This window comes from Microcaecilia unicolor, chromosome 7 (genome assembly GCF_901765095.1).
Source record: "Microcaecilia unicolor chromosome 7, aMicUni1.1, whole genome shotgun sequence".
Taxonomy (NCBI): domain Eukaryota; kingdom Metazoa; phylum Chordata; class Amphibia; order Gymnophiona; family Siphonopidae; genus Microcaecilia; species Microcaecilia unicolor.
In genome coordinates this window covers 133554546-133576033 of record NC_044037.1, presented here as the reverse complement: position 1 = coordinate 133576033, position 21488 = coordinate 133554546, and the positions used below count along the sequence as shown (strand labels likewise).

Genomic DNA, 21488 nt, shown 5'->3' with positions numbered 1-21488 from the left:
GTGTTCCAGGACTTAGCGAGGCGGACCTTGCAGAAGAGACGTGAATTCAAGGAGGTTACATCATATCTGCAGAAGCAAGGATTGCGATACAGATGGCTATTTCCGACAAGTCTGCTGGTGATGGTGGGAGCCAAGTCGCAAAGATTGACTCAACCAGGAGAGGCATGGAAGGAACTGGCAGCACTGGGGTGCTCAGATTTGCCAACAACAATGCAGACACTCCCACCAAACCAGCCCAAAGGAGCTATAAAAAAGAAAGTATGAATGGAGCAAGCCGAGGCAAGATCGCAGGAGCCGAGTAACCGAAGAGATGGGGCCTGTTCGTGAGAGAGAAGATAAGACATAAGTACATAAGTACATAAGTAGTGCCATACTGGGAAAGACCAAAGGTCCATCTAGCCCAGCATCCTGTCACCGACAGTGGCCAATCCAGGTCAAGGGCACCTGGCACGCTCCCCAAACGTAAAAACATTCCAGACAAGTTGTACCTAAAAATGAGGAATTTTTCCAGTCCATTTAATAGCGGTCTATGGACTTGTCCTTTAGGAATCTATCTAACCCCTTTTTAAACTCCGTCAAGCTAACCGCCCGTACCACGTTCTCCGGCAATGAATTCCAGAGTCTAATTACACGTTGGGTGAAGAAAAATTTTCTCCGATTCGTTTTAAATTTACCACACTGTAGCTTCAACTCATGCCCTCTAGTCCTAGTATTTTTGGATAGCGTGAACAGTCGCTTCACATCCACCCGATCCATTCCACTCATTATTTTATACACTTCTATCATATCTCCCCTCAGCCGTCTCTTCTCCAAGCTGAAAAGCCCTAGCCTTCTCAGCCTCTCTTCATAGGAAAGTCGTCCCATCCCCACTATCATTTTCGTCGCCCTTCGCTGTACCTTTTCCAATTCTACTATATCTTTTTTGAGATACGGAGACCAGTACTGAACACAATACTCCAGGTGCGGTCGCACCATGGAGCGATACAACGGCATTATAACATCCGCACACCTGGACTCCATACCCTTCTTAATAACATGAAGGAACATTTGTATGGATTGTGGTACATAATGAGTGGAGTGAAGGGGGAGAATGTTAAATTGGGTGGGGAAAATATTGAATGGGAGATTGTGTGATTTGTACGTATGAGAGATGCATAGAAAGGGTACTTAAAGGGGGGGCAGAGGTCTCCTGCGGTACACCACTTCCTGAGGGAATTTTCTGGCGTAGCCAGACTGGGGGAGAAGGGGGGGAGGGAGGGAAATTCAAAAAGGTTTGAAAGTGGGCTCCTGGAAGGTGAATAGATTAAATAGTCTGGGTAAGAGAAGTGTTATTTACAAGGAACTCTGGCAGATGCGCTGGGATGTAATAATGCTTCAGGAGACCCACATTCAAAAGAAAGATACACGGCTCCTCCAATATAAAAAGTTAGGGGCCAGTTATGTGTTGTCAGACCCCAGGAGGGGGGAAAAGGGTGGACTGGTTATTTATATAAAAGAGGGGGTGCGCTTTGTGCAAGAGGAAGTATTTATGGAAAGTCAGGGAAGATGTCTTGCTGTGAAGGGAAGGATTCAAAATAGACCGGTTACATTTATAAATGTTTATGGGCCTAATAAGGGACAAGGGGCATTTTATGACATGTTACGTAAAGAGTTAAACAGATTTGTACATGGGAGGGTTATAATGGGGGAGGGGTGGATTTCAACCTTGTAACAGTAGGCATCGATCACTCTAAAGGAGAATCGTGGAATAAGGGGGCTAGCAGGGACAAATTGCTCAAAATGTTCAAAGATTTAGATTTAATAGATGCTTGGAGGTTACAGCATCCAGGGCAGAAAAAATACTCCTCCTTCTCCCATGCTCAGCAAGTTTATACGAGACTTGATGCAGTGTGGTGCTCTAGACAAGTTTGGGGAGAGGTAACAGAGTCTGACATAGGAAGCATACATGCATCGGACCACGCGCCCGTATGGGTAGAATTCGGGGGGATAGTGGAGGATAGAAATTTAACCTTTTGGCAATTAAATGAGTCTCTGATAGATGATCAGAAGGAGTGTGACGCTCTTAGAGCGGTACTTAGAGACTACTTGTTTGATAATGATAATGGAGAGGTTTCAGATGGGATGTTATGGGATGCACTTAAGGCGGTACTTAGAGGTCATTTGATAAAGAGGGGGGCTTATCGGAAGAAGGTACGACAACAGGAAAAATTAAGTTTACAACAGAGATTAGCTAGCCTAGAGGCAAAACATCAGGGGGGGGGGGGGGTGACCCGACAACAATAACGGAACTTAGGGAATGTAGAACTAAGTTACAACAACTGCAGATTCGACAGATGGAATATTGTAGACAAACGTTGCAGCAGGGGTGTTTTTGAGCACAGTAATAAGGCGAGGAGAATGATGGCTAGAAGTTTGCGTCAGAAACGACTAAATAGCACTATTTCTAAAATAAGGGGAGTGGGGGATCAGATGAATGTGCGGGATGGAGAGATTAGGGATCAATTTGTCAAATATTATACCACACTGTATGCAAAGGGGGGGGGGACTAAGGGTTCCAGCTTTGAGATACAGAACTATTTGGATCAGGTGGATCTTCCACTACTAACGGAGGGACAACGGGGACAGATGAGATAAGGGGAGTAATAAGAGGGTTAAAAGGGGGGAAAAGCACCAGGTATGGGTGGGTATAAGGCCAAATTCTATAAAGTGTTGGACAAAGAATTAGGACCCTTGCTGCAAAGAGTGGGAAACGAATGATTTAAGAGTGGGGAGTTACCAATGAGTATGCAAGTAGCAGGGATTACGGTACTTCCAATGCCGGGGCAAGATTTGACTAATTGTGGCTCTTACAGACCTATTTCATTAATTAATGTTGATGCAAAAATATTAGCCAAAGTTATGGCGGATAGACTGAAGAAGATCTTACCGTATTTGATACATGCTGATCAATCGGGTTTCATCTTCCAGAGACAGGTAGCTGACAACATCAGGAGATCACTCCAGGTTGTATGGGGAGCACATCAGAAGGGAGAGCCGTTTGCCTTATTAACTACGGACGCAGAAAAAACGTTCGATAGGGTGGAGTGGGACTAGCTCTTGGAAGTGCTGAAAAGAATGGACTTCGGACCGGGGTTTATTGGGTGGTTGCAGGGATTGTATAAAGCACCAGCAGCACGGATAAAGATAAATGGGGGATACTCACAACAATTTAGCATTCAAAGGGGAACAAGACAAGGTTGTCCCTTGTCCCCACTATTATTCGCTCTGGCAATAGAGCCTCTGGCTCAAAAAATACGGGAGGCGCCAAATACAAAAGGGATATTTAGGAGGAGGGTGCGAACACAAAATTGCATTGTTCGCTGATGATATTTTGTTCTATGTGAGAGGACCCAGTAGGGACTCTGCCCAACATATGTACAGAGCTTCAGGCATTCGGGACAGTATCTGGCTTTAAAGTGAATTATGAAAAGTCTGAAATATTGGGAATTACGCTGAGTGAACAGGAGATGGAGGGAATGATGACATCTTTTTCCTTCAGAAGGGCAAGTAAAAGTTTTAAATATCTGGGTATTCAATTACCGAGGGATCTCACTCAACTATATGCATTGAATTATGTCCCGTTGATGAAAGAGTTGCTGGCAGATATGAGCAGGTGGAAAGCGGGGTGGTTATCGTGGTGGGGGACAATAGCAGCGATTAAAATGAACATAGTCCCAAGATTATTTTTATTTCAGACGTTACCAATAGGAATTCCCAAGGGAGATTTAACTCGAATGCAAGCAGATTTATTACAATTTACATGGGGAGGGAAAGCAGCAAGGATTTCAAAAAAAATATTGTGGGGAGGAATTGAAGATGGAGGAAGGAGTATGCCTAATATACTCTGGTATTATCAAGCGGCCCAACTTAAACGGATTGCTGAATGGTCAAAGGGAGAAGTCTCCCCGGTGGTACAACTGGAGTAGGAATTTCGGGGGGGGGGGGGGGGTAGTTTGTGGGCATCAAGGTCACCGGGTAATACCCATCAGTTAAAAACAGAGAATCCGTTTGTGGTCCAGTTGGCCAATACATGGAAACATGTATCGCCCACTTATAGTTCTTTGGATCCTATACCTTCTGCATGGTTGAAAAAACATACGCTAGAAGTCCAACAGTTTATGTACTTAATTGTCATGTTGAGCCTTTCTGATGGGATAGTCCCTACTATTTTTGAAAGAAGCGCTAGTAAAACCTAGTCTAAAGAAATCTTCATTGGATCCTTTATTACCTACTAACTATAGACCAGTCTCTAATCTTCCTTTTCTATCCAAAGTTATAGAGACAATAGTGTTTAGACAGTTGCAAACTTATGTAGATTCAAAAAATTTGTTACATCCCAGACAATCGGGTTTTAGGAAGGGTCACAGTACAGAGACTATTCTGACCTCACTGTTAAGTGAAATCCATGCTAAGTTAGAGCTCGGTTATATTGCCCTGGTTGTTTCATTAGATTTGTCTGCGGCCTTTGACCTAATTAATCATAACTAACTTCTTGACAGATTGAGTGAGATTGGTATTTCAGGGACAACTATGAAATGGTTTATATCCTTTCTCACGGATCGTTCATTTAAAGTAGTTCAGCAGCAATCTTGTTCTACATTATACAACTTATCATGTGGAGTTCCTCAGGGCTCGGTTTTATCTCCACTACTGTTTAACCTATACATCAGTCCCCTGGCACTCCTCATTCAAACAATGGGTATCAGTTTTTACTCATATGCAGATGATTTTCTTCTTATTCATTATGTTAGACCATCAAACATAGATCTTACACCACTTCAAATATGTCTGGATAAAGTGGCAGACGTATCAGTTGGTACTGAACCCGGATAAGACTATAACATCTTGGATAGTAGGGCAAGACACATGTCCTTCTGTGGTACCTATGCTATTTGGTCAGAATATTCCAACAGTTAAGTCCTTTAGATATCTCGGGGTCATTATTGATTCCGCATTGACTTTTGAGGAACAAGTATCCGATGTAGTGAAAAAAATCTTTTTTTCATCTGAGGCGGCTTCGGTCAGTTAGAAATTCAGTAAGTAAGGACTCTCTCAAAACACTGACATCTGCGTATATTACTTCACGTTTAGACTACTGTAACATTGTATATGCTGGGATTACTCAAACCAATTTAAAGCGATTACAAAGTTTATGGAACGAAATAGAAAATTGAATAAAAGTTCTAAATTAAATATATATATATATATATTTTTGACAAATTGAGCTGGGGTAGTGTTGCGTTCTCGAGGGCCTTGGCATTCTGTCAGGTCCTCGAGGCAGGACTTGAGTACGTGAGCCCTTGGGCCACTGCCGAGGAACGGCAGCGGCAGGCAAGACCACATCGGGACTGGAAACACAGAAGAGCAGTACTGGAACTCTGGACTGGAGTAGTACAAGGCAGGCAACTAGAACAGATGAGACAGGAACAGCTTCACCTGCACCTAGCCACCGTTCCTCCGGAGTTGAGCTCCGAAGTGCAGGCGGCCGGCAGGACTTGCAGGATAAGGCAGGAACTGAAGATCCAGAGGACCCACCCTGGGTCTGGGATACACGAGGGCGACAGGGCACAGAACTAGACTCAGACAGTGTGCTGCTGCACAGCCACTAGCAAGACCCAGAAGACAGACCAAGGAACACAAGGCGTACAGAAGCTAGCAGGAGCAAGGACTAGGGCAGCAACACACTAGGCAGAAGGGGGATCCGGGAATACCCACAGGGTAAACCCTCTAGCTAGGTGGAGACAGGATACAGGAAATCACCCAGGAAATACACACTAGCCAGACAGATACAGGATTCAGGATATACAAGCAGGGTAGGCACACAGGCTAGGCAAGGCAGGGTTCAGGGTAAAGAGAGCAAACCAGGAATAACAGGCCAAGAGTCTTGGGCAGGCAGCACAGCAAACAGAGTAACCAGGAAGAACAGGCCAAGGGTCTGAAGCCACAGCCGTTCCACACACTGACTGGGGAACCCACAAAGGCTGAGGCTTCACTTACAGACAGAGAACAAACCCGGACAAAGGCTTCACCCCAACATAGGGTAAGCCTGGAGCAGATGCTTCACCCCAAACACAGGGTAAGCCAGGAAGGACCCGCAGTCTACAGACAGACAGTGGCAGGGAAGACCCCCCCCCCCCCCCCCCCCCCCCCCACGGAAGGACAACAGAGACACAGACACAGAAAGAAACTGGGCTGGAACCCAGAGAGAAGCTAAGCAGTAGTGCAGCAGACACTTACTAACCTGACTTGGCCTAAGAGCATAACACTTATGCAAGGGCCCCGACTGCAAGCACAGCACTTCCTTATGAAGGCTCTCACTGATGAGTCACCAGCAGTAGGGCAGAAGCAGGAAGTACACAGGCCCCAAAGAGAGGCTTGAGACACATAGGAAGTGAGCCCACAGGAAAGACAAGCAGGAGCCATCTTGGAAGCTGGCACAGAGCCGGTGGCAGCCATCTTAGATGCTGGCTCCTTAGAGAGGCATAGCCCACACAGGTGAGGTCTAGTGAAGCAATCAGCACAGAGACTAGAGACAAGACAAACACAAACACAGAAGCCAGCAGAGCTGCTGACCCCCAGAAAGAAGGTAAGGCTGAGGGTGGTCACAGCCACAGACGTGACAGGTAGTGGTGAAGAAGAAATTAGTTACCAGTTGTGTGAACTTCAACTACCTGATTCTCTGCTTCTGTGCTTTCCTCAACCAACAAGGAGAGCATGGGTTTGATGGTTGCATCAAATTTTTGGTGTGACACCTCCCCAGCTCTTATTTGAGAACCACCGTATTAAACTTGCAAGGACTTGTGAAATAGTTGATATTCCAGAGGTCCTATGTATGCTCAGAAAAGCTATTTTTTTTCTGAAATCCATTAGAGACATCCATGTCAGTGCATTTGATGCCATTATCCACTCATGTCTTATCATGTTTTCTGTGGAATACCCCCTTTTAAAAGTAAGCAATGTTATGGTATACTATAAATATAAAGTTGCAAAATTTGAGAGGGCTACGCCTTTGCTGTTGTAATTGCACTAGTTGCCATCACATCCACGCATTATATTCAGCTTATGTTCATTAGTCTTTTTGATTCTGCATGGTTTTATTCCAAGCTATATGCTTTCTCATATTTATCAGTCAGAAATTCAAGTCCTGAATCTAAGGAATTTTTAAAATTGCATTATTTTGATCCTAGGAAGATTATAAGAAGCTTTTTTCTGCAATATTTGCTTATCAGGCTGCAAGTTATTGGAATGGCCATGTGCGATCAGATATAATACAAATTATGGTAAATTTTAAAAACTGTTGAAAACTTATTTGTTTAGGAAGAATTTGGTCTTTAAATTGGTCTTTAAATAATTTTTAATGTTTTTTATAACAGTATTTTGTAATGTTCCTGGCAATGTAAGCCACGCTGAACTCAGGAGGTATGAGTGGTATATAAATGTCATAATTGGGCTCATTTTCGAAAGAGAAGGACGTCCATCTTTCGACATAAATCGGAAGGTGGACATCCTCCCAGGGACGTCCAAATCGGTATAATCGAAACCCGATTTTGGACATCTGCAACTTCAGTCCGTCGCAAGGATGGCCAAACTTTAATGGGGCATGTCGGAGTTGTAGCGAAGGCGGGACTTGGGTGTGCCTAACACTTACATAAGTACATAAGTAATGCCACACTGGGAAAAGACCAAGGGTCCATCAAGCCCAGCATCCTGTCCACGACAGCGGCCAATCCAGGCCAAGGGCACTGGCAAGCTTCCCAAACGTACAAACATTCTATACATGTTATTCCCGGAATTGTGGATTTTTCCCAAGTCCATTTAGTAGCGGTTTATGGACTTGTCCTTTAGGAAACTGTCTAACCCCCTTTTAAACTCTGCCAAGCTAACCGCATTCACCACATTCTCTGGCAACGAATTCCAGAGTTTAATTACGCGTTTGGTGAAGAAAATGTTTCTCCGATTTGTTTTAAATTTCCTACACTGTAGTTTCATTGCATGCCCCCTAGTCCTAGTATTTTTGGAAAGCGTGAACAGACACTTCACATCCACCTGTTCCACTCCACTCATTATTTTATATACCTCTATCATGTCTCCCCTCAGCCCTCTCTTCTCCAAGCTGAAAAGCCCTAGCCTCCTTAATCTTTCTTCATAGGGAAGTTGTCCCATCCCCACTATCATTTTAGTCGCCCTTCGCTGCCACCTTTTCCAATTCCACTGTACCTTTCTTGAGATGCGTCGACCAGAATTGAACACAATACTCAAGGTGCGGTCGCGCCATGGAGCGATATAACGGCATTATAACATCCTCACACCTGTTTTCCATACCTTTCCTAATAATTCCCAACATTCTATTCACTTTCCGAGCCGCAGCAGCACACTGAGCAGAAGGTTTCAGTGTATTATCGACAACGACACCCAGATCCCTTTCTTGGTCCGTAACTCCTAACATGGAACCTTGCATGTTAGGCGTTACGGACCAAGAAAGGGATCTGGGTATCGTCGTCGATAATACACTGAAACCTTCTGCTCAGTGTGCTGCTGTCCTTGACCCATAATTGAAAAAAACAAGGACGTCCCTGACGAACACTTGGACGTTTTCACACAGACATGTTTTTGTTACAAATAAGGCACAAAAAGGTGCCCGAAATGATCATATAACCACCAGAGGGAATCGGGAATGATTTCCCGTTACTCCCCCAGTGGTCACAACCCCCTCCCACCCTCAAAAAACATCTTTAAAAATATATTGTGCCATCCTCAGGTCCCATGCTCAGGTCCATGAGAGCGCATGCAGGTCACTGGAGCGGTTTTAGTGGGTACTGCAGTGCACTTCAGACAGGCGGACCCAGCCCCCTCCCCCCCCCCCCCCCCCCACCTGTTAGGTTTATGGAGGAAACAGCGAGCCTAAAACCCACCACAAACCCACTGTACCCACATCTAGGTGCCCCCCTTCAGCCGTAAGGGCTATGGTAGTAGTATACAGTTGTAGGTAGTGAACAATTTATGAAGTCCACTACAGTGCCCCCTAGGGTGCCCGATTGGTGTCTTGGCATGTCAGGGGGACCAGTGCACTACAAATGCTCGCTCCTCCCACGACCAAATGGCTTGCATTTGGCCGTTTTTGACATGGACGTCTTTGGTTTCGAAATCGCCGAAAGTCAGAAACGTCCATGTCTAGGGACGTCCAAATCTAGGGACGGCAAATTTAAGGATTTGGACGCCTCTGACGGTATTTTTGAAACAAAAGATGGATGTCCATCTTTTTTCGAAAATACTGGTTTCCCCGCCCCAGGATTTTGCCGTTTTGTAAGGACGTCCAAATCGCAACTTGGACGTCCCTTTTGAAAATGCCCCTCCACGTAAATATGTGTGTTTCTACAGATGTTGGCCTGATTGTTTACTTATAGTGGTAATTTTATTTTGATTTGCTTTCTAGTTTGGGACAGAAATGCTCACTGACTTCAGCAAGAAAGCAGCAGCAAGCATTGCAGTATATGGCTCAGGCAGTTGATCTGAAGAATGCTGATCACTTTAGAGAACTGAGAGGTCATGGTGCTTTGAATTTGACTCCCATTCCTTCCTACGAAGAATTTATTTCAGGATGTCTGTCACAAAGTCTTCAGATAGAGAAAGAAGAAACCAAGAGGTGAGAAACAAGTGAAGTGGCTCTGATTTCCACAAACATCCACACTTTAGTGCTACCAACTAAAATTTCCTCAATCTTGTCTTGCAACAGCATAAAATTAATTTTTCCACTATGAAGTCCATTAGCCAAGGATTAAAAAAACTTTTTTGGGCAGATATTCAAATGATGCAGTCAGGTGTTTGTTTTACACCGGACGGAGCACTTAAATAGTTTAGTTTTATTTACTTATAATCCACCTATATCTAAGCAGAGTACATTGGTTTCTGTGGAAGGATGCAAAGCCCCAGATTTCTTTACAACAACTGCAATATTCTTTAGGACTAGGTGGGCAGTTGCTTCCAGATATGCAGAAATATGTGCCTGCAATATGAGATATTTGATAGACTGGAGTAAGGAAATGGCCTTCCATGCTCCATTGCAGTTTGAACAGCAAGTGGTGGCTCCCCTTGGTTTGGTATATGTGTTGCATGACTCAGGGTCTCAGTTGGTATCAAGGTTGCATAAGCATTGGTTGATAAAACCAGTGAGGCAATCACAGTATTGGGTATGTTAAGTCTTAAAGGTGGATTCCAAGGTCACCCCACTCTTACTTTTAATCCCAGGGTTTTGTGGTAGGCTGAGCAGAGGGGTTAAGGAAGAGTGGTAGACAAAATAACAGCTGAAAGGAAGTATAAGAATTTTGAGCAGCTGCTGGGTTGGAAAGTGTTAAGTAGCGAAGATGACTTTATGTACATACAGATAAGGCATTATGTCTAGGTACTTCAAGCTAAAAGGCTTAGGACCAGTGATGAGATACTTTATTGTTAAAGCAGAAAACTAGAGCAAAACTGTTGATCTGTCCAAAAGGTTTCAGTAAACCTTGGTCCAAGATGGGGGAGGGGTAGCAGTCAGATGGGAGCAGGGCTTATAAAATGATGGTGGATTGTCTAGAGACATTTTTAAAAAATTGATGGATATAAAAAGGGTTTCTTATTCTGTGCTTCTTCAAGAACAACAGTAAAGGTGTATAATATGTTTTGTATATTCCTCCAAGACAGGCATATTACACAAAAATATCGCAGGATGAAACGGATCCCAAATGTTGGTGGGAAATGGGTTCAATTGGGTCACATGTTTTGGAAATGAAGTTTTTTTTCAGCATTTCTGAGTAGCCTTTCCTGATTCCTGTCACAGCAGTTGTTGTTCCCAGGCTCTGTTACCTGCGTGTCAGTGGGGACTGTGAGCGAACTGCGTGGCTGTTCAAGAGCCGAGTTCCCTTGGTCGCAAGCCTCGTGGCAGTTCTGGTGTGCCGGGTCCTCCATGCCACAGGATGCCTTCTCGGCAGCTGGTTCCCTAGGCGTGCGTGCACCCCCATGCGCCTTTTCTAGGAGCTAGCTGCTCCCGGCACCTGATAATGATGTCAGTACTTTTAACTACTTAAGGCGGCCAGCCCTTCCCTCTTCACCTTCGAAACTTTTGCCATCCTTGCCTAGCCATGTTTTGCCTGGCCCCTGTGAGTGCCTGCTGTTCAGCTCCAGTTCAGTCAAGCCCATCTGGGTTCCAATACCAGTTCCCGCTGTTCCTGCTCCTGTTCCAGTCAAGTCCGTCTTGGTTCCAGTACCAGTTATTTCTATTCCTGCTCCAGTTCCAGTTAAACCCATCTGGGTTCCAGTACCAGCTCCTGCTGTTCCTGCTCCAGTTCCAGCCAATGCCATCTTGTCTCCAGTCTTAGTTCCTGCTGACCTCGCCTTGTCTCCTTTACTGTTTCCAGTTCCAGCCTTCCACCTGATTCCCTGTGATTGCCTTCCATCTACCACCTCAGTGAGTCATCTGCCATCAGCTTGGGTCTTCTGGTCAGGGACCCAATGGCACTCTAAGAGCTCACTTTTCGATCTTGTAACAGTTACCTTAGAAGTGTCTTAGATGCTTTCATAGCTTTGAGAGTTCAACTGCAGTTGTTTGCTGAAATGAGTGTGGTTACACATTTCAGAAAGGGAAAGATAGTGTTATTAAGAAATGCCTTACGAAAAAGCTATACCTAGGACTTCCGGTCGGGACATGAGCTGAGCAGCAGTGTGTGGCTCGAGCTCTGAGACCCCTGCCCAAAATTTAAACTAATCGGAAGGTGCCCGAAGTCAGATCTCGCGGAAAGTGGGGTAATTTATGGACAAATACCTCAGCAGGTCTCCATTAGCGATGGCACAAAAATCCGCGAAAAAAGAGAAAATAAAGACGAACGCGCAGGAGACCAAGATGGCGGAAATACCCGCTCCGCAAAAGGAAGGCTTTTCGGAAGCACAACTCCAGCAAATCACGATGGCAGTAGCGAAGGCATGGGACCCGAAATGGGCGGCAGTAGAGCACAAGTTGGAAGAGCTTAATACAAGGCTAGATGGAGTGGGCATTCGAATGGGGGACCTCGAAACCCGAGTGTCGGCCCTGGAAGATGAAGGACGCGGATATGGCCCAGACATAGCCACCCTCACAAAACAGCTCCACAAATACCACAACAAATTAGAGGACTTAGAAAATCACTCCAGGAGGAGCAATATACGGTTGGTGGGGATACCAGAAACAATCCCTGAAAAGAATTTAACCACCTGGCTTGAAACATGGCTAGCCAAAGAACTAGCACTAACAGACACCATGGGGCCCGTTCGTAGTAGAACGAGCTCACCGCGTGGGACGCAAGGCTGAAGAACAAGCGCGCCCGCGAGTAATCATAGCCAAGATATTAAATTATAGGCATCGGATGGAGATTTTGCAGGGATTCAGGATGCGGAGGGACTCTTTGACATACGATGGGCACAGAGTACTAATTTTTCAAGATTTCTCGACAGAGGTGCAACTGCGGAGGCGACAGTACCATCCGTTATGCTCCGCACTTGTGAATAAAGGCATAAGGTTTTCCCTCCAATTTCCGGCAACTCTGCGGATGTTAATCCAGGGACAGTAGAAATCATTTAAAACGGTGACGGAAGCAAAGAAAGCAGCGCTGGAAGAAGGCTTACTAGAAAAAATCTAGTGGTAACGTGATTCAGCAAGGCACCAGAGGAAAAAAGGTACATTTGGCAGAGTGGGCAGGGGCCTCATGTGCCTAGGGGGTCACTTCTCCACAGACAGGCCAGACCTGGAGCGAGAGAAGGGGGGTTTAATAGAGAGGGGGGGAGGAAAGCGGGAAGGGGAGGGGGGAGGAATAAGGAGGGTAGAGGATATGGGGGTAAAAGAAATAGTAGGGATAGACAAGGGTAAAAAGATAAGGGTAAAAATCGGGTTAAGCGGGCTCCCAAATAGAACATATGAGGGGGAAACACGGGTAGCAGAATTAACAGACAAACTAGCCACAAGAGATCACAATGCCGGTCAGATTAACAACCTGGAACGTCGGGGGGATTAACTCCCCGATCAAACGAGCTAAAATCCTAACGGCACTGAAGCGTCATAACGCGGACATAGCATGTCTGCAAGAAACACATTTATCAGACCTAGAACATGCCAAGTTGAAGAGGAGTTGGGTGGGGGAGGTGTTTTCCTTGGAGGCCCTCGGGAAGAAAGGAGGGATTGCAATTTTATTTAGGAAAGGATTAACATATCAGGCCTCCCGGGAGGACTCTGGGGAAGACGGGAGATATTTAATTTTTAAAATATGGCTATCCGGTATGGAACTTATACTGGTAACAGTCTACGGGCCGAACATACATGACCCCTCATTCCTGAGGTCCCTGATGGCCAAATGTGCTAAATATAATAACAAAATATTGGTAGTGGTGGGGGATTTTAATTTAGTGTTTAACCCTCAAATGGACTGTTCAAACAGAGTCTTTTCCCATCACATAGGCACAAGGGCTAGAGAATTAGGGTCGTTTTCTAAAACACTTAACTTGGTGGACGCATGGAGAACATTGCACCCGACTGAAAGAGAGTATTCTCATAGGTCTAGAGCCCACGACACATTAAGTAGGTTGGATTATATTTTGATCGACAGTTTAATACTACCACATTTAATAGGGGCAACCATTGGCCCGGAAGAAATATCAGACCATGCGGCCGTATGGATAGATTTAGAGCTGCAAGTGGATAACCAAAGTGGGAGAGGGTGGAGATTCCCGGCATACTTATATACTGATGAGAAATTTATCAAATATTTACATATGAAATGGGAAGATTACGCCCAGAACAATAGACAACATGTTCAGACGCAATCAGTCCTCTTCTGGGAAGCGTCCAAGACGGTCTTGAGGGGGGAAATTTTGGCATATTGCAGCAAAAAGAATAAAAGTAAAGCAGCAGGAATCCTGTTATTAGAATCCAGATTGAAAAAAGCTCAGAAGAGATATACCCAGAATTCAACCAAAGTAAATCTAGACACAGTAAAGTCACTGCAAATTGCCTTAAACACTAAACTACATGAAATTGAAAATAGATCGGCTCTATACTATAAATACAGACTCCATAGATTTGGGAATAAATCAGGACGCTTGTTGGCAGGAGTAATTAAAGGATGGGGGGGTTCTAGGACAGTGGCCACAATAAGGAATAGTCATGGTAGGTTAACCAGCAACCCTAAAGAAATTACCCAAGTCTTCACTGAATAATTTCAGACTCTGTACACTAACCAAACACAATTATCAGAGACAGCTTTAAGTGATTATTTGAGAAACGATAGGCTACCACAGATTACTCAGCAACAGCGGGAAGGCTTAAATTTGCCACTAACACTAGTAGAATTACAGAAGGCAATAAAAGAGTTAAAATTAAGATCAGCCCCAGGTCCAGATGGGCTATCAGGGGAATATTATAAACTAATACCGCCACAGGCACAAGCTCATCTGCTAGCTTATTATGAAGAAGTGATTGAGATGGGAGAACTACCCGCATATGCCAATGTAGCATATATAATGTTGATACCAAAGGCGGGCAAGTCACCAGAAAGACCAGGGTCCTACAGGCCCATCTCACTGCTGAACGTAGAAATCAAATTACTAGCAAAAATTATGGCAGAACACTTGGCGCAATGCTTGCCTGACCTGGTGGGCCAAGACCAGGTAGGGTTTATTCGGAGAAGACGGGCAGTACACAATGTTCAAAAGCTACTGGTAGCCTTGTCAGTATGCAAGACAAAAGAAATATCGGTTTGGATACTAAGCTTGGATGCCGAAAAGGCGTTTGACCACGTCAATTGGGAATACTTGGAACAAGTACTGACGAGAATGGGTATCACGGGATGGTTTAGGGAGGTAATAAAATCACTATATAATAACCCTAGAGCCAGTGTAATTGTCAATGGGGGGAAGGGCAATGAATTTCGGATTAGCAAAGGAACTAGACAGGGATGTCCGCTCTCCCCACTCCTTTTTGTACTGGCATTAGAACCACTATTGAGAACTATCGTGTCCAACCAAGAAATACAGGGAGTTACAGTGGCGGGCCGGCAAATAAAAGTGCTGGCCTACAAGATGACCTGTTATTGGTATTAACTGACCCAGCACACTCTCTGGGCTGTTTATTACAGGAAGTACAGAGGTTTGGGGAAATCTCGGGGTTTAAGCTAAACATCACGAAATCCTGTGTTCTTCCGGTGGGCGCAGAAGGGGTGGAGAGGTGGACAGGTACGCAATCATTACAGTGGACGGAAGAACCCATAACATACCTAGGGGTAAAGATACCGGCAGATCTCAGACAATTATATAAAATAAATGTAGCTAAATTGCTAAAAGAGACAGAAGACAGACTGGGCATGTGGGGATCCCTGCCTATCTCACTATTAGGGCAGATAGCCTTATACAATATGTGTATAACCCCAAAGTGGTTGTATGTTTTTCAGACACTACCACTGTTTCTGAAGAGACAAGACGAACAGAAACTAAATCAGTTTGTACAACGTTTCCTCTGGCGGGGGAGAAAACCACGCCTGCCAGTAACTACATTAACCATCCCAGTTGAATATGGGGGCCTAGGATTGTTAAGTGTGAGACATTTGACAGTGGCCAGTGGAATGCGACACATCAACGACTGGTTCAGGGGGACGACAGAATTTTCTAACACAGATCTGGAATTACAGCTGGAACCAAAGTGGCATTTCACAAATTATATACACGTAGGAGGGACAGTAATTCCAGAAATCTTGAAATATGCAATGATAATGCCCACTGCGAAAGCAGTGTGGCGATGGATATGCAAGCTACATAAATTCTCCGCCAAAGTCACGCCCTTCCGATCTATATGTGGCAATATGGACTTTGAACCGGGGCAAGTGTATGGGACATTTCAGAAGTGGAAGCGACGAGGGGTGGTGTACCTCCTCCAAGTACTAACCACAGAAGGCAAGATTAAGAACTTTGCGGAATTGCAAAGAGAATATGGATTGCCTGACAAAGACAGATTTCACTACCAGCAGCTAAAACATTATGTACATTCTTTACCGTGGGAAGATCTCACGGAGGATGTACAAATAGAGGTGTCAGATGCATTTTCCCTGGCAGCTCAGCAGGAAGTACCACTTGCATTTCACCACAGGTATATTAGAGATACGGCGCAGAATTGGATTACAAAAAACTAGCACAGCAGTGGAGTGCAGATCTGATGCAGACAGTAACAGAGGCACAGATAAAAGCACATATCCTGACCATGAGGCACTCCACTACAGCCGCACTACACTGGGAACAGCAGTACAGGCTGGCTGTGCGGACGTATATAGCGCCCAGACAAGCTTTCCATATGGGTGTGTCACCCTGGGGATCATGCCCCAGATGTGATTGTGCTAGAGCAACCTTGGGTCACATGATATGGAACTGCTCAGCAGTGGTGGAATTTTGGAAAGGATTGCTCGCTTATGTATCACAATTGTGGAAATCACCTTGGATTTATGATGTGGCGATTCTCTTTGATCATTTCAGACTGAATAAATCAACAAAGAGAGGATATACAGAATTTGCTTCAAAGACGGTTATAATTGCTAAGCAAGTTATTCTGGCCGAATGGCTCTCGCCCAGGCCACCATTCAGACAACAGTGGAGAACACGAATGTTGATGAGGGTAGAACGGATGGATGTAAAGAACTGGGAATCGATAGAAGGGAAGAAATTTGAAGCGTGTTGGAGTCCCCTTTTGAACACGCTCCCGCAAGCAGCCCGCAGTTACCTGATAAACTTCTAAATGGGGAGGATGAAGAAGACGGTGAAACAGGGAACACGAACAGACAGAGTTGGAAGGAGGAAAGAGGGGAAGTTTGGGGAGGGGAGCGTAGACTCTTTGGTTAAGGACTAAGCAAACCCAATAACCAAGAAGAGAGGGAGGGAAAGGGTAACAAGGGAGAGGGGGGAAGGGAAAGGGAGGGGGGGAGGAAAAAAAGGAAATAAAAGAATCAAGATTCGTAAACATAGATGTAGTAGATCTTAAAAGTTGTGCACATATGAATAAAAGGAAACGCAAATTAAGGTTAAATTGTTCACATTGATGTTAATGGGTTGAATAAATTAAGTAGAATTGGTAACAGAGACGAAGCAAGAGTCATAGAGAGATCCAACATAAAAACCTGGACTCAGACATGTATGTACCTGAAAAGGGAATGTAGCTGAAGTAGAACTCAGGATCAGGTAGTAGAAGACATAAAAGACTAAGACAGAGAGAAAGGTTTCAGTATAAACAAGAGAACCCAGAGTTACGATCAGGATTACTTTGACCTGTCACAGATCTTATGTAATATGAATATATGTGTGTTCCAATGTTGAATATTGTATACTTGAGCATTTAATAAAAAAAAGATTTAAACATAAGAAATGCCTTTCTATTGGTACAGAAGTGTTTATTAGTCAGTTGGATTAGTGTTAAACCTCCCACCCCAGTGATAACACAGTGGCAAAATTAGCTAATACAAATGCTTAATTATGAGTGGATAAGGGTTAGTGGGGGGACCCTGCATCACTAGTGAAAGTTTCAACAGATTTCGACCCCAGTGTGGGAAGCGCTCCCGCATAGAGCATATAGTTTGATTTTGAATGGCTAAGTGTGGAGAGGAGTTGTGCAATTTTGGGCAGGAAGGGGTATTTAAGAGAAAAATCAGCCATGAAGAAGAGTACACCTATGGCTGGCAAGTGATATTGAACATTAGGAGTTGTTGGGGGGTTAAAGAGGGGGTAGGTAAAGGGTTAAAGGCGTATAAAAAAGGAGGAAAATAAAAATGTAATGCTGTAAAGAGATTTTAGGGGCTTTAACGGTCCTATATTGTTTTGTTTTTATCATTTCAACATATCTTTATGAATGGCTTGGAATATGTATGGGAATGATATATTCCTTGTCATCAACAGCTGATGAGTCCATTAACTGATGGGTTGTATTCGCCTACCAGCAGGTGGAGATAGAGAACACTGAAAGCACATGGTGTTCCTGGACGCCCAGCCCCCTCTGCCTTCAGTATATCTCTATCTTCCAGCAGGTGTGGACGTCGCTTTCTCAGCTTCTGGATTTCTGCCTGGGGTGGCTCCTGTGCTTTGCCAGTAAAGCGGGGGGGGGGGGGGGGGGGTGGTGTTGTGGCTGGTGGTGCCCACTTTAAAGGCATACTTGGTTTTCCCTGTCCCTGCCTTACCCCATTCCCTCTCCTCCCGGCGTTCCTCTGTGGCTGCCTGCCTCTTACTTTCCTCACAGTAAAAAAAAAAAAAAAAAAAAAAAGAGAGGCTGTCTCTAGAGCTCCTGGTTCGGTGCAGCTTGACCGAAGCTCGTTTGACTCGGTCTCCTGAAGTGAGAGTGGTGCCCAGCTCCTCCGGGGAGGTTCCCGCTGACAGGGCTCTGTGCGGGGTAAGATTTGGCACGAAGGCGCCATTTTGTTTTCTGTATTTGATGGCTGCTGAAGGGGTTTAGCACTGCTCCCACTGTGGGAAACGCAGATCAGCAGCGGGGCTTTGCAGCACATGCTGCCTTGATGCTAATGCTGGCACGAGCATGGCGAGCGGTGATTATTCCCGCCCGACGGAGTTGGCAGCGGGTGCCCTCTTGGAGGTGCCACGTGACTCGACCCTCGCAGTTGCGGAGGGGTCTGAGTGCAGGGGGACACCTCGTTTCAAGGTTTCTAGAGGAGCTATTGCCTCCGCTTCCCTCAATGTGGGGGCAGATGCACAGGGTGAGTTTTTCTCCCCTGAATTTGTGCTGCTGATGTATAAGGCTTTTATGTTAAAAAGAGCACTGCCTGAGACTCCTGACAATTCCTTTCAGACTGGGTTGCCTCCAGTTCTTGATAGCCCAGTATCTGCTGGAGACTTTATTTCTTCCCCCGAGCTTTTGGCTGACGCTAAGCGTAGATGAGTGAATACCCCGTCTGAGGGGGACTCTTCACCCTGTTTTCTCCCCCATGGTCTAGTTTCGAGGAGTCTTAGGGGTCTGGCAGGCCCTTACGGACTGATGATCCAGACGAGGGTGGCTGCTTGCCACAGGAGTTGGATGACCCTAAAGCGGTTCGGATTTTCCACTGCGACGAGCTGCCAGTTCTCATTTCTGATGCCTTACAGGCCCTTTGTATTGAAGATCTTGATGAGGGCGCCGCCTCTTCTATTAATCCTCGGATGGCTAGTAGTAAGAAGCCTTCTCGGGCTTTTCCCATGCATGCTTCCATCCGAGAGCTTATTTCAGCGCAATGGTCTGACCCTGATGGTCCCTTGAAGGTGGCCAGAGTAATGTGTCACCTTTATCCTCTGAGTGAAAGTCAGTTGGCCCTCTTTGGGATGCCTAAAGTGGATGCGTTAGTCACGGCTGTGACTAAAAAGACTACTCTTCTGGTGGAGGGAAGGGTCGCTTTGAAAAATATGCAGGACCGGCAGCTGGAATCCGCGCTGAAGCGGTCCTTTGAAATCTCGGGCCTGTCCTTACAGGCGGCTATTTCCAGTTCCTATGCAGTCCGGGCCTGCCTTTCCTGGTTGCAGCAGGCGGTTGAGCAGCCTGCTGATGGAGTGGGTTCCCTCACTGAGGGCGGCCCATGTATGGAGTCTGCCCTGTCTTTTTTGGCTGATGCCCTTTTTGATCTGGTCAGAGCTTTGGCTCAGCAGATGTCGGTGGTGGTTGCTGCCCGCCGCCTTCTTTGGCTCCAGCATTGGGCAGCTGACATGGCCTCTAAACAAAGGCTGGTGAGGTTACCCTTTCGGGGCCTTCTTTTATTTGGGGAGGATTTGGAGAAGATTGTTAAGGACCTATGGGACTCTATGTCCCAATGGTTGCCTGAGGATAGGCCGAGGCCTTCTTCCAAAAGTCCTTCTTTTCCCTCCTCTTCCAGGCCACGTTTTCGCGTAACTTGCAGGTATCGCCTGGGGCGCTCTGCGGGGTTTGGTCAATGTACCCGTTTCCAGCAGAGGAACTCCTTTCGTTCGGACAAAAGCTCAGAGCGGTGGTTCTGGTTCCTCCTGCCAAACGCGGCTGCGATCACTACTCCATCTATTTTGTGGTGCCTCGAAAAGGCGGGTCGTTCAGGCCTATCCTCAACTTACGCAGAATCAACGAGGCCTTAGGAGTGCGACACTTCCATATGGATACCCTGCGCTCCGTCATTGCGGCGGTACAGCCAGGAAAGTTCCTCACATCTCTGGATCTCAAGGAAGCATATTTGCATATTCCCATCTGGCCACTGCATCAGCGGTTTCTCCGGTTTGCGGTATTGAGCCAGCATTTCCAGTTTCGCGCCTTGCCTTTTGGCCTGGCAACTGCCCCTCGGACTTGTTCCAAGGTGATGGTGGTGGCTGCCTTTCTCAGGCAAGAGGGTATCAGAGTTCACCCTTATCTCAATGACTGGCTCATCAGAGCGGATTCGGCAGACGAAAGCCGACTTGCCACAGCCAGAGTTGTTACATTTCTTCAGACTCTGGGCTGGGTAATCAATATGCCCAAAAGTCACCTGACCCCCTCTCAGTCTCTCGAGTATTTGGGGGTCCAGTTCGAAACGGCTTTGGGGTTCATGTTTCTTCCCGACAACAGGCATCTCAAGCTTCAGAATCAGGTCCGCCTGCGGATGCCTCACCCTCGAGCTTGGAACTTTGTTCAGCTCCTGGGATCGATGACGGCCACCATAGAGGTGGTTCCCTGGGCGAGAGCTCACATGAGGCCGCTGCAGCTTGCTCTGCTTCAGCAATGGTCTCCGATTTCCCAGGAATTCCAATACAGACTAAGGCTTTCTGTGGCCCAGCACAGTATGGATTGGTGGCTTTCCGACAGCATGCTGCGGCAGGGGATGCCACTGGCTTTTCCTTTTTGGTGTCTGGTGATAACGGATGCCAGACTTTCGGGCTGGGGAGCTCTTTGCCAGGGGACACTATGCTCAGGCGGGGCCCTGGCTGCAGAGGTGTCTCAGATCTGCGACTGGGCCGAGCGCCACCTAGAGCTGCGGTCCGTGGCTCACATAGCCAGCCAAATCAACGTACTAGCCGATTTCCTCAGCAGACATCAGATCGACCCGGCGAAATGGGAACTGGCAGAAGAAGTTTTTCTTCAGATTTGTGCCAAATGGGGGACTTCAGGTTTGAACCTCATGGTGTCCAGCGTAAATGCCAAAGTCCCTCACTTTTTCAGCAGAAGGAGAGATCCTCGCTTGGCAGAGTTGGATGCCCTGGCTCAACCTTGGCCCTCGGGCCTCCTGTATGTGTTCCCTCCTTGGCCCTTGATAGGACGAGTACTACTTCGGATTCGCCTGCACCGAGGATTGGTGATTCTCATCACCCAGGATTGGCCAAGGCTTCCGTGGTACGCAGATCTCCGGCGGATGCTGGTGGATGCGCCTCTTCCTTTGCCTCGGGTTCTGAACTTGTTAGTTCAGAGTCCGGTGACTATGGAAGATCCTTGCCGCTTTGGTCTT

The 21488-nt window shown here is 46.1% G+C and overlaps 1 protein-coding gene across 1 annotated transcript in view; it reads left to right on the top strand.

The window, feature by feature from the left end:
• Window positions 1–21488, top strand: part of MCM3AP (minichromosome maintenance complex component 3 associated protein) — an 888504-nt gene that overhangs the window by 776001 nt on the left and 91015 nt on the right. Inside the window, 1 exon segment of the mRNA XM_030208795.1 lies at window positions 9473–9682. Within this exon segment, the coding sequence (XP_030064655.1) occupies window positions 9473–9682 (210 nt within the window).